This window comes from Quercus robur, chromosome 10 (assembly GCF_932294415.1).
Source record: "Quercus robur chromosome 10, dhQueRobu3.1, whole genome shotgun sequence".
Classification (NCBI taxonomy): domain Eukaryota; kingdom Viridiplantae; phylum Streptophyta; class Magnoliopsida; order Fagales; family Fagaceae; genus Quercus; species Quercus robur.
The window spans coordinates 55,028,143-55,042,202 of record NC_065543.1 but is presented as its reverse complement, the minus strand read 5'-3'; the positions used below and the strand labels follow the sequence as shown (position 1 = coordinate 55,042,202).

Genomic DNA, 14,060 nt, shown 5'->3' with positions numbered 1-14,060 from the left:
AAAAATTTTGATATTATTTTTATAAAAAAAATTAAAAAATAGTTGTTTTTCCTTTTTCCTATAAAATATTTCTAAAAAATTAGAACAAAATTTTGACAATAAACTTGGTCGTAACTTAAAATTATAACTACATTTTATATTTTTTTATTGGAAGTTAATTTTAACAAATCTATCGTTGGCTTATATAATTTTTCTTATATTTTTCATGTTCACAACATTTTAAGAAAATCAATGATTACTAACAATGTTCTCAATTAAATATTTAAATTTCACGTTTTTATTGTCTGAAATTATGCATAAAATAAGTTTATAGATTGAATAGAAAAAAAAATCCAATTGACACAAATTTTTACTCATTTCAAAGATTTTAGAGATTTGATGATCTTTTAGCCATTTTAGAGGTTTTATGGACATTTTGATCATTCTTGAGATTTTAAAGGTATTCTCATTATTTTAGAGATTATTTTAGGTTGTTTGGATAATTATTTCAGCCCATGTAGTTCTATCTCTAAGTTTCTCCAAAAATAAATAAATAAAAACAAAAAGTTCTACCTCCGAGGAATTTGGCCTTATTTATTGATACTTGCTTCTGAAAGCTTGTGAATTTCATGCGGTTTTAGGTTTTTCTTTGTCTTCCTATAATTTGGTTTCTAATGTTCTACCACTATTAAATGGCATCCCTCACCTCAATGGTGGATTAAGCTAAACAAAAGTTGGCCCTCACTCAGTTTTCTAGAGTTAGTTAGGGGCGAGGGGTTACTTAGGGCTTCAAATGGTACCCGGATTATTGGTTTTTCTCAAAAAATTGGAAGTGCATCTAGTATTTCTTTAAACTATAAAAACTTGAATTTAAATAATTGATTAATAATATTATATGAGTCACATGACCATGCCAGCTTAATAGTATAAGCCATTGATGCAGCCGCTTAAGGCCCTAGGTATAAAAAGCCCCCAAATTTTAATTTAATTAAGCCCAAATATTAGCCAATAAATAAAACAATATTTTTTATCAAATGAAAAACAAGAAAAAAAAGAGAGATAGAACTGCTACGTTCACAACATTTTTCACAACAAATCCTAAGTAATAGGTTGTTATTGATAGCAAAAAAATAATTTCAGTGATAAATTCAAATTAGAACCCATAACAACTTAATACTTAGGATTTATTGTGAAAAATATTGTGAATGTAACACTTCTAAAAAAAAAAAAAAAAAGTGCAATACACAAAAAAATTTGAATAACTTCTCAAGTTCAAGCAAGCATCTGGCGACTTAAAAACAAAATTTGAGTTGGATCTATTCCATTTTAAAGATTTTTTATTTTTAAAAATTGATACAAGTAATGAATGACGACGACCAATGAAAGTTCGGTCTAAAATACGTTGCACTTTCAGTCAAGTTTATCCACACAATAAATAAATAAATGTGTTAAGTTAAAAAATTCAAAGTTGATGTGTATCCAAATGACCAAATTCAAAGTTGCTGCACAAGACTTAAAATGTTTTACCTATAAATGACGACCATGCCTCATAAATTAGTAGAGCATTTATGTTCGAGTAAAAAACAACTTTAGCAAAACAGTATAGTCAATATCATATGTTCTGTCTATACTTGGCAGTTGGGATAATAAGTCACACTTAGGAAAATTGGGCCATTTTTTCTTTGTATAAATAAGGGGGGTCCCAATGGGATGAGGGGCTAGCAATTCTCTCCAAAACATTGTGGGAACATAAAAAGTTTTCCATTCTAGACTTTTTACACTTAAAGAACATGACTTTCCAACTAATCATACTAGAGATTTTAGTACCTATAGCCATTTCATAACATCAAGAACAAACCCCAGTGTGTACGGTGTCAAATTCCATTATCTCCTATTACATCAAATAAGTCTTTAATTTTTCATCCACACAAAGTATTGAATAGTAAAACTTCAACTGGACCATGGTCTCAACTATAGTTCTCAAGCATATATTGGACTTGGATGACCATTTCCACAACATATCATTATGAAAGGCAGAAAAAATTTGGAGTGTACACAACGGAAATTTCTTCCTAGTAATACATTAATAGTTTAAACCTAGCCACTTTGTTGGGTCGGTGAGGAACCTATTCCAATTCAATGATCCCTGAATTTTGTATACAAGTAATAATCAACGAAATTTCCGTCCAAAATAAGTCAGACTTTTGTCAAGGAAGAAAATTGATATCTAGACAAATCAGCTATAAGGCCAACCAAAATGGACTATATTCTTAATTTCTTATCTCAATTGGTTCCACGTACAAGACTTATAGTCAATGCTTAGCGTTTAAGAGTAGAATAGCTTATCTAAAGTCCATGCTCTAAAGCTTGAGAAAAAATCCATTTAAATTTTAAACCAACACAAAAGAAGAAATTATAAAGGAATTAAAGAAAATAGGAATAGTAAAAAAAAAAAAAAAAATTTAATCTACACTTAAATTCCTATAAAAGGATGAACACAATAGCAATAGCCTTTTTTTAAAAAAAAATTAAATAAAAATTAAAAAAAAAAAACTATGCTTATTTTGTATGCATGATAAAGTACCCCATCACAAAGGTTCATTAATTTTCAAGCCTATGCCATCATTTCCATTTTTACTCATCTTATTGCTGGCAAATTATAAAGCTGCAAAAGCAACAGATTATAAAACATGCTAATAATATCTTTTGGTACGGATCACAGGATAAGAAAATTTAATGACAAACTGCCATTGTGAGAGGACTTACTTGTAAGTGTTTGACATCCCAACCAAAATCTATTATATGATTAGAATCCCAATTGATCATTCTTGAATTAAATTTTCTTGCGGGATATTAATTATTTTAGGTAAGGTAGTTTCCACTTTCCAATTGATCCTAAGTCTAATTAAAACATTCATGCACAACTTTACACATGCATAAGGATTTTTTTTTTTTTTTTTTTGTATTTAATAATTAAATTGTTACAACATGGGGAGGGTGTCCTCAATCCTCATAATGTATAAAGAAGAGCCAAAAATGTGATTAAAGTAAAAGACTCTTGATCATATTTCTGTACATGTCACCATTGGAATTTTATTTTCATTATTTTTTCCTAATTGACAAATTCAATCCAGTTAATTAAGCTATTAATATCTGTAATACGAACTTTAAAATTAGTGGAACTAGACGTTTCATCATACATTATGCACTCCCTGTAAAATCTCTCCCCTTTTTTTTTTTGTTCAGAAAGATGGACTTTGATTTTTAGGGAAAGTCGAAATTGGTTAAACCACCAATAGTGCTTTATTCTACAATGAATTCAGTACAGGAGGACAATACTATTTGAAATTCTTGTGCTGTGGGTATAGTTTGTGTTTAATCTTAGTAATGTTTTTGTTCAAATGACAAATATTTTAATTTTTCCCTTGGAAATTAAAAAAAAAAGTATTAATGCCATTAATTTTTAAGGTTTTTGAACTTAATTTCTTGAATATAGAAATGTTATTTAGAATTTGAATAAATTTTTCGGATTTGTAATTAGTGTATAAATGAACAATTGAGAGAATGTGATCGTAATTCTCATTAATGCAGTGAAATAATACGTCTCTGTTTTATATTCAAGAATTAGCTAACTAACTACAACCGCTACAATTTTCTACTAAGCCTAAGCTTCCTTCTTATTTATTTATTTATTTATTTTTTTTTATGAGGGGATACTAAGCCTAAGCTTATTGCTGGCAAAAGAAGCAAATTAGTGAAAAAACATAGTGGGATTTATCACAAATGATGAATCAAAATCCCGTCTAAAATATGTTACTCTTTTTGTGTTAAGTTTAGAAAATTGATATAAATCCAAATGAACCTAAATAAGGGCCCAAAATATGACCATTTTTGCATTTTTACTCTATTTTTTTATATTGTTTTTTACATTGTTGGGTCTTGAATCTTGATGAACAAGCTTAGGTTATGCGTTGACCTTATAAATTTGTTCTTTAAATTTGTATTATTTAAGAACCAAAAAGGGTGTTGATATGTTTCTTGTGGCATTTTTCTCAATTACATTACTCGAAGGCAAGAGCTCCTTTTTCTCGCCAAGAATAAAAGTTAGAATCATAAGTAGATGAGAGGCCAGAAGGTGGCAGCCAAGGCTATGCAGATAATAGGAGCATTCCAAGTGCTTTCTAGATTGGTCGTCTTCTATCTAGATTAAAACTTTATGACCTTTCAACTGGTACTTCCTTTTTCTTCTTTTTACATTCAGATACTCCGAAATCTATTCTTTCAAGTGCATTTATTTGTCTTATAATCTCTAACAAAGTCAATTTATTCATCTGATAGGCCTTTTTGTTGTTGTTCTTCTACTTGCTAAACTATTATAATTATTGCCTATAACACTAAATTAGCTTTTCCGATTCTCAAAAAAAAAAAAAAAAAAAAAAAAAACTTTTCCAAAACCTATTGCTCTAGATTAATGAATTTTATTGAATGTCAATGCCATTTCTGAGTGTAATTAATTATTTTTTTCTATGTACAAAATTCTATAGTTTTTATTTTTATTATTTTAGGGTTTTTTGGTTGCATTTTATATGGCAAGAAAAAACCTAGGATTTTGCAAACAAATTGAGTAATGGGAGGGATTATATTATATTAAAAAAATGATTGAGACGTAAATTTCATTAAAGAAAGGATACCATTGATAATAGAAATGGCATGCCTAACATTATTGGTATTAGTATTTTTTTTTTCCCTCTTAAATTGTAATTTATTTTTTCAAATGATCATAACTTTAGGCAAATTTAAAATTTAAAATTTTTGTTCAACTAATCTGTGCATCGCACGAATTAAATGACTAGTTATTACTATTAGTTTATCACTTTAAAAACTTTTTTGCTAAACAATCACAATTTACTACCATAATACTCAAAGACCTAAGTCACAGTGAGAGATATTCTATTTTAAAGATGGTTGAATTTTGATACAAGTAATGAATGAGTATTGACCAGTCAAATTACCATGTAAAATGCGTTGCACCTTCATAAAGATAGAAAATTGATATGTATCCAAATGAACTGAAGGGCCTACAAATAGAGGGTCCCATCTATAAGACTTACTCAGTCAATCAATCCCTAATGTGTGGTTGAAACTGAAAGCATCAAACAAACTCCTCGAGCACAATACAGTAAGATGGATGGATGGATGGGTTCGCTTCCTATAAATAAGTCCTAAGCCATTGGTACCAAACATAACAAAATCATAAATCAGTTTTATTATTATTTTTATAAAAGCACGATGATGAGAATAATAATAGCTGCTACTTTAACCCTTCTCCTTTCTTTGCTCACTATTCATCCTCCTAACTTCTGCACTGCCCACTCTGACTCTGAGGTTCGTTGCATTGAAAGCGAGCGACACGCCCTTCTTAACTTCAAGCAACACTTTACAGATCCTTCTAACCGCCTTGCCTCTTGGGCTGCTGCTGCATCTGACATGGATTGTTGTCACTGGGTCGGTGTTGTCTGCGACAACCGCACCGGTCATGTCCTCCAACTACATCTCAGAAGCCATTATCCTGTGTATGACGAGCTTACAATTTATGATGAAGACCAATGGGAAGCTTATTCGAGGTCCAGATTTGGTGGTAAGATAAATCCTTCTTTGCTTGATTTGAAGCATTTGATTTACTTGGACCTCAGTTACAATGATTTTGGTGGTATTCAAATTCCCAAATTCCTCGGTTCAATGGAGAGCTTAAGATATCTTAATCTCTCCGATGCGGGATTTGTGGGATTGATTCCTCATCAACTTGGGAATCTTTCTAATTTGCACTATCTCAATCTTGGAGGTTATTATCTTTCTTCTAATTCTTTATATGTCAAGAACCTTCAATGGCTCTCTGGTCTTCCTTTACTACAACACCTTGATTTGAGTCATGCAAACCTTACACAAGCCTCTGATTGGCTACAGGAGATAAACAAACTCCCTTCCTTGTCAGAGTTGCGATTGTCATATTGTGATGTTTTCATCCCACCACCGATACCCGGTATTAACTTTTCATCTCTCACCACCCTTGATCTTTCATTCAACTATCTTCAAAACACTTCGATTCTGTTTTGGGTCTTTGGTCTTCATAATCTGGTTTCTCTTGATCTATCTTGCAATATGTTTCAAGGTCCAATCCCTGTTCATCTTCAGAACTTGACTTCACTTAGGCACCTCGATCTATCTCGGAACAATTTTAACTCTTCAATTCCCAATTGGCTGTACAGTTTCAGTCATCTTGAGCTTCTCAACCTCCCCTCCAATCTTTTACAGGGTACAATCTCTAGTGCCATTGGAAACCTAACATCTGCCATTAGCATAGACTTGTCACGCAATGAACTTGAAGGAAAGGTACCAAGATCTTTGGGTAATCTCTGCAACTTAAGGGAAATTAGATTGTCATACAACAAATGGAGTCAAGAGATATCTGAAATCTTTGAAAGTCTATTAGGATGTGCTTCAAATGGACTAGAGATCTTAGATTTGTCTAATGCTCAACTGTCTGGGCAGTTAACTGCTGAACTTGGGCAATTTAAAAATCTGGTCAGTCTTTCTTTGAGTTATAATTCAATTTCAGGTCCAATTCCATGGTCTATAGGAAATCTTTCGTCCTTGATATCCTTGGACCTTAAGAGTAATCAAATTAATGGAACTTTCACTCAAATTTTGGGACAACTTCCAAAATTAGAGTCTCTGAATATTGGTTTAAATATGTTGGAGGGTGCAGTATCCGAAGTTCATTTTGCCAATTTAATGAGATTGAAAATACTTGTTGCGTCTCAAAACCGACTGACTTTAGAAGTAAGTGACAATTGGACCCCTCCTTTTCAACTCAACCATTTAGATTTGGGATCATGGAATTTGGGGCCGAAATTTCCTTTGTGGCTCTGTTCACAAAGGCAACTTTTGATCTTAGGCATATCCAACACAAGGATTTTTGATGCAGTTCCTCCTTCCTTTTGGAACTTGACTTCTCAGCTTGCTTATCTAAATATCTCTCATAATCAAATATATGGAGAGATTCCACATATCCCAATGATTTTGTCCTATGATTCAATAATTGATATGAGTTCAAATCACTTCAAAGGTCTGTTACCTTGTATATCCTCTAATGTGACCTTTCTTGATCTTTCTAACAATTCACTATTCGGATCTATTTCTCACTTTTTGTGTTACAAGATGAATGAGCCCAAAAATATGCAGTTCCTCAATCTTGGAAAAAATCTTTTATCAGGGAAATTAAGTAATTGTTGGATGATGTGGAAAAACTTATATGCCTTAAATTTGGGAAAAAACAATTTCACCGGTAGTATTCCAACCTCCATTGGATCTTTGGTTCGTCTTTGGTATTTGCACCTAGACAACAACAGATTCTCTAGAAAATTACCATCCTCTTTGAAAAATTGTAAACGGTTGGTGACCATTGATGTTGCTAAGAATGATTTTGTTGGAAGCATACCTTCATGGATAGGAAACAGACTTTCAAGCTTGGTGATTCTTAACCTTCACTCAAATAATTTTCATGGTTACATCCCCAAAGAACTTTGTTCTCTAACTTCACTCCAAATCTTGGACCTTTCACATAATAAGCTATTTGGAAGCATTCCTAAATGTGTCCAGTATTTTAGTGCCATGGCCACAAGTGACAGTTTAGATTATCCCTTTCCTTCATTGCCCTGGGCATCAGAATATTTTTTTATGCCTATTGAAAGTCAATCGGTTGTGATTAAGGGAAAATATCTTGAGTATTCCACCACTCTTCGACTAGTAAAAATTATAGACCTTTCCAACAACAATTTATCAGGAGAGATCCCTGAGGAAGTGATGCATCTCAAAGGATTACAGTCATTAAATTTGTCATTTAATGTCTTGACTGGAAGGATTCCTGAGAATATAGGTGATATGGAATCAGTGGAGTCTATTGATTTCTCAAGTAACCAACTTTTTGGTCAAATTCCTCAAAGTATGTCAAGTTTGACATTTTTGAGTCGGTTGAATTTGTCAAACAACAATTTAATTGGGAAAATCCCTTCAAGCACTCAGCTACAAAGTCTTGAAGCATCCAGTTTTTTTGGAAACAAACTTTGTGGACCTCCACTTATTGATAACTGTACTATAAAGGATGCACAACCTAACACTGAAAAGAAAGAATGCAAGGCTTTTAGTGGAGTTGATGTGGATTGGTTTTATGTGAGCATGGCACTTGGATTTGTTGTTGGTTTTTGGGTTGTATTGGGTCCTTTATTGTTGAACAAGCAGTGGAGATTTTTGTACTTTCAATTCCTGAATCACCTAGGGTACAAGCTTAGGGGTTTAGTGGCACAAACTTGGTAGCTTTGTAAGTAAATGTTGTAAGATTCTTAATATTTAGTGCAAACATCATGTAATCATATTAATCAATAGTTTGATTATTTCTTTATCATCTTCAAGCTGATTAATTCTTGTATTTCTTGCTAAATTCACTCCATTAAGATTTATGAATACAATGTTTCTTCTTGTGAACATCAACGACAATCCAAGTTGTAGTTTTATTATTCCTATAGACTAATGGTGTAAAATTACATTTTAGTTCATAAAAGTAATTGATTTGTTAAAAGTAATATTCAATACCTTGCAATGATGCCCATTTTTTCTTTAGAGTCTCTTAGTGATCACTCTGTAAAGTCTCAATAAAAAAGACAACATATTTCTGCATATCTTGGCAAACTAAAAATGCTCTTTGTTACAAATTGAAGGCTTTTTGGTGGATTCCTTGCAACTAGTATCTAAGAAGGAAGCATAGGCTATAGAGGAGTGCATCTCAAAAGTCTACTTTGTCCCTAGTGAAAAATTCAACCTTCGATGTTCATTGGGAAATAGGTGATATGACACATAGTGTGCTAGTATGCTATAGTTTTTTGCTTCAGAAAATTTCTATGTAGTTCCATGTCTTGTGACTAAACCTCTTAGATCACACTCATGGAAGGCATAGAGTCCAATAAGAGAGAAATATTTGAAATCGAAGAAAATTTGAGAGAGAGGGATTGGATGAGGTGAGGTTCATGGTGGATGTGAATCTTATGGGGATTTCTAAAATGATCAAAGCAGCTTTTATCACCATGAAGAATTGGAGGGATTGTGGGTCATGTCCTTCCATGCTTGTCAAGTACGACATCCCAAAATCTAACTCAACTCTAAAAAGTGAATTAATAAATACTTGTTATTGTTTGTAATTTTGAATTCTGTGTCTCTGCATAGGTTGGTATATATAGTTGCTTGGCTTATTCAGTGTGTATCTTTGGGCTTCGTGGTTTGATAGTGGCATTGCACTAAGAGGTTTTCTTCCTTTGACATCCAAGACCCTTATATTACCTCCAGACATTGATACTCTTGATTTAGTTGAAAGGTATGGAAATTGAGTTGTCTATTTCCTTAATTATGCTGCATTATTCTTTTAAGTCTTAGTAACATATTGGTGACACATAGTGTTGCAACTTGCAAGTAACAGGCTTGGTTAGGAGCTTGTGTTTAACTGTGACAAATCTTTTTTTATGACTCCCAGCTCTTTACTATGAGTTGCTTCAAATGTAACAAACAGCTTTTAACATACAGGATTTGTCGATTGCAAAAGTTCATATTTTGTGATACATTGAGATAAACGATTCTCAACTCTCTATACTTTTTTCTTTGAGATTTGTTTCCCTTTAATGAAGTTACTGCACATTAGAAGAATCTGAACTGTAATCTTGTATATGTGTGTCTGTATTTGTTTGGGTGGGTATCTAGATGTATACGTGTATGTTGATAAAATTAGGTTTGCTGCAGAGGGATTTGGGTCTAGGTGAAATAGGATTTTGTTGAATTGGTGATTTAACCAATTAAGTAACGTAGAATTTGTGGGGTAAATTTAATTCTCTATGGTGTTTTGTTGGGATTCTAATGTTGTAATCATTTATTAAAGATTTTTGCTTCAAATCTGTTTGGCATGATAAAAAATAGTCAACTAAAAAAAATAAACATAAAAAAAAAAAAAAAAAAAAAAAAGTAAAGAGTTGGTGACCATTGATATTGCTAAGAATGATTTTGTTGGAAGCATACCTTCTTGGATAGGACATAAACTTTCCAGCTTGGTGATTCTTAAACTTCGTTCAAATAATTTTTAGGATTACATCCTAGAAGAACTATGTTCTCTAACATCACTCCAAATCTTGGACCCTTCACATAATAAGCTATTTAGAAGCATACCTAGATTTGTCCACAATTTTAGTGCCATGGCCACAAGAACCAATTCAGATTATCCCTTTTATTTATATCAAACATCAACAGGATATAATTCTTATAATATTTTGCATTAATAATTAATGATAATTTCTGTATTTCTTCTAGTAAGGAGTTTTCTCTCGAACTAATAAGTTTGATGGCAATGCATTCCAAATTCTCACTATTAAAATTGTCTTCAGTGTTCATGCCACCAGGTTTCTGGTTCAACATTCAGGTAAATAAAAGATCACAATTCCTTCTTAAATTTTTGATTGGATCTTCTTTCTTCTTATCATTGGTAAGATGTTTCTCTAAACATGTAGGATCTATTTGCTCAGTTATCATTTGACCCACCCTGTTGTTCTAATACTTGTGCAGAATTATCAATTCTTCGCTCAACACAATTTGAGTATGAGAAACTTTATACTTTCTGTATCTTAAAGTGTAATTGTTAAAATTATATTTCACCCCCAGAGGTTGCTTTCCTAAGAAGAATTACTGTGTGATTTAATTCAAAATGGCAAAATTGGTCTTTCAGTTCCTAGGATAAGATGAGACTGAGCCTTCAACCAACCAGACTTATGGTCTCTCTTAAAGAATCTTAAATTTGTCAAGATATTTGCCTCTGTAAATCTTGTTCTCAAGGCTTACTTATGGCATGTAGATAAAACTGATTATTTACTAGGTCATGAAGAAGAGCTAGAAGATTTTGCAAATGATGTTCCACTTAGTGTCAGTTGCAGTTGTGATCCAGTAACTCAGTTCTTGAATTACATTGACAAAGGCAACTTCTTTGTTAATGGTGTGCTAGCCGACGTCCCACTTATACTCCATCAGAGGCTATAGGTAAATTTTTGTCTTTTTTTCCCCTGTTAAGAAAAGTGTTCACCTAAAATTATTCATACCTAAAAACTTTATTGTATCGGTTCATTCTAAATTTCTAGTTGTTTTGATTTCTGTACATTCTCTTACAAAGTTAAATTGTTCTGCTTACTTGAATCCCCTGACAGATGTATTGGATTTCTAACTATCAAATCAATAAAGCTTCTAATTGTGATTTCCTGGGTTTCGCTAAAAGGCCTCCTTGATAGATTTCTCATTTGCCCATTTCTTGACCTTTTAGCACATTCAATGTGATATGATTTACACTTTGTCAGTGGAATCATGTGGATATCAGTGTGCATTTCCAGATAACCCTAACAACTTTCTTGCATTTTGTTCTTAACTGGTGCTATTTCTAACTTCGTATAGATGCGTTCATGATTCATCCAGCTCTTCATGAGAAGTTAAATGTTTAATAAATTTGAACCAAAAAAAAAAAAAATACTAAAACTAGAACTTGTTTTTTGGAGACATTTCAATTTCATTCTCAATCCTGGGACTATCTTTAATGCAGAGCTCCTTGATCAGGTTACTACAAAACCGAAAATGGATTTTGTTCTATTAGTACTTGCATGATTTTGTATATCACATGCCACAATTGCATTCTAGGAGCTGAAGGATTAAAATATCATTTCTTATGGCTGCATTTTATTTAACATTAATGGCGTGATAATTCTGACATAATTAGTTAAGTTTTCTCTATGATAGATTATTGCCTGCCCATTTTAATAATATTTTCTTCAAGATGCTGATCGCTCTTCTCACATTGCAGATTTCTTTGCTCATCTAGACCAAAATGCTTCAGCACAAGGTATATCCTATTGCATATTGCTTCGAATAAAAACTGATTCTTTTCTCCTCATAACTGATTGATAAGGTTGTCTAACTGTATGTTTTTATGTAAATTTTACTTTTTTAGAATATTATTGTTTACCTTTTTCTTTCACCTTCCTCTATCTCCAGTGAATCCTTTGGTTATCTCTAAATATGGAGCAAGTGAAGATTACCTTGGTTGTATAGATTTAACACATACAAAAGCTATTTCAATCATGTAGGCATACTTGACTGTCTTGTTCGATTGGCAAAGGATGGGACTCAGTTTGCTTTACTTAATTTTTTTGTAAGAATTCCTGTGCAATATAATTAGGTGGAATGGTAATTATATTGGTCAAATTTGGTCTAGGGGGCTCTGGTGTGCAGAATCATCTTCAGCTCTTTTGCACAGGACATTGCAGAGATCAAGGAACTCTTGAAGCAGAAAGGAGGTGATGTTGACTGTTGAAGAGATTTTCTATGACGTTTTTGAAGAGCCAGAGTTATTTTAAGACAGTTTCAATATAAATCAAAACTTAAGGTACGGATTGGATGGTAAATTGTGTGGATTTGAGGAGATACAATTTGCTTATTGCTATCTAAAATTTTGATTCTTATCTGAAACTAAGGATGCAAGATTTGTTGGATGAAGATATGCAGTTCTTAATTAAAGAGAACCTTATGACTGATTTAATTGACTTGAATTATTTGGTAGAGTAGAATGATGAACATATGTAATTGGTATTAGTTGCCAACCACCTCTATGGTCGTCATCAAAGGAGTCGCTTGTGTTCACTAGCAGTCAGTAGTAAAAGCAAAGTACAGATTTCAATCAGGCAACCTCGATGGTTTATCTTATTTGTTTTTTCTTCTACAAGATACCTAGGGTATCTTATCCTAATGCCTTGCTTTCAAAACCTAAAAAACCAAAAATGAAAAATACATGAGGACCAACACAAAATAAGTTGTAAATGAAAATAAGGGAAAAAAAAGAGAGAGGGACTCCCTGTCAACAATAACTTAACAATTATTTTAGGTTTTTTTTTTTTTTAATAAGTAAGACTTGTTAATTTCATCTTTCTCGAATTCCTATATGCATGCTAGCATAGAACAAACATAGAAGCAAGTCTTTTTGATCCATCTTTATTTTGAATGTGTGATAGAATTTCACTGTCACAAAAGTTTTTGAATTTTGACACTTACACAATCTGTTCCATTTCTGTTCAAGGTTTGCTTGTTAAGTCTTTGACTTGTCAACAAATATTTTTATTTTGTTTGCGAACGAGTTGTGTGTAAAGATCTGGGGTCTAAATTAGTTTGTAGCAATGATCAACACATTGGCATATTTGATAAAGGCCTCTCATTTCAATATTTCATTGATTGCAACCACAAAGGCACAAACTCATGCTCACTGCTGTGCCCATTCATGTGTCAAAGACAGTTGTAGAGTTAATTACCAATTTGTTGCAGTCCGTTGCTTTTGAGTCAGTTACCAATATGTTGTTGTTGTGATGTTTGATTGAGCAGTAACAATAGTTGTTAATGTGTTTCCACACATGACTTAGTGGCAAAAAGCATTACCTTCTCTATGTAGATATCAGTGTATGTCAGCATGTGAATATACTGAATCAGAGGTGCTTCAACTCATAGAGCTCCACTTCATTTTTTAAAAAAAAAACCTCTATAGGGCTCCATTTTGTTTTTATTTTTATAAGTTTTATAATTTTTTGGGTATAATTTTGCATTTCTTCATTGTCTGCATCACAGGTCAATAATCTTTAAAACCGCTAGGGAATACCCCAAGAGAGTTGAGTGTATTAGGAAAGGCAGTGTACAATGAGTCCTAAGTTTCTCCAAGTAAAAAATACGTGCACAACCATTAGTATTTTATTTGATATTTTCTTCCTAATTGACCAATTGAATTTAGTTAATTACGCTATTGATATATCCAATTGGAACTTTAAAATGAGTGGCATTGGAAGTTCATCAACACTAAATATTGGTGGGATGAATTTTACCCAAAATAATAATAATAATAATAATAATAATTAGTGTAAACTTTTTTTAACCATTTTTTTGAATAACCTCACTAAAATTAATAACAAGCA

At 32.3% G+C, this 14,060-nt stretch overlaps 4 protein-coding genes across 9 annotated transcripts in view; 1 reads left to right on the top strand and 3 right to left on the bottom strand.

The window, feature by feature from the left end:
* Nucleotides 1–14,060, bottom strand: part of LOC126702219 (uncharacterized) — a 45,661-nt gene that overhangs the window by 17,529 nt on the left and 14,072 nt on the right. The gene's annotated exons all lie outside the window — the stretch shown is intronic.
* LOC126702218 (uncharacterized) overlaps nucleotides 1–14,060 on the bottom strand; it is a 44,342-nt gene that overhangs the window by 18,857 nt on the left and 11,425 nt on the right. The window lies entirely within an intron of this gene.
* LOC126702217 (uncharacterized) overlaps nucleotides 1–14,060 on the bottom strand; it is a 101,803-nt gene that overhangs the window by 78,383 nt on the left and 9,360 nt on the right. The window lies entirely within an intron of this gene.
* LOC126702220 (receptor-like protein 35) lies at nucleotides 5,244–13,162 on the top strand. Of its 6 annotated transcripts, none has more exons than XM_050400877.1 (4): nucleotides 5,244–5,617; nucleotides 11,912–11,950; nucleotides 12,103–12,190; nucleotides 12,323–13,162. In XM_050400877.1, the coding sequence occupies exons 1-4, from the start codon at nucleotides 5,269–5,271 to the stop codon at nucleotides 12,390–12,392; spliced, it is 546 nt and encodes a 181-aa protein (XP_050256834.1). In that variant the 5' UTR covers nucleotides 5,244–5,268; the 3' UTR covers nucleotides 12,393–13,162. The 6 variants fall into 6 exon arrangements, 2 of the variants coding, with proteins under 2 accessions (XP_050256834.1, XP_050256835.1); XR_007647685.1 differs by lacking the exon at nucleotides 5,244–5,617 and adding exons at nucleotides 10,010–10,492; nucleotides 10,943–11,103 and having other exon boundaries at nucleotides 12,103–13,162; XM_050400878.1 differs by lacking the exon at nucleotides 12,103–12,190.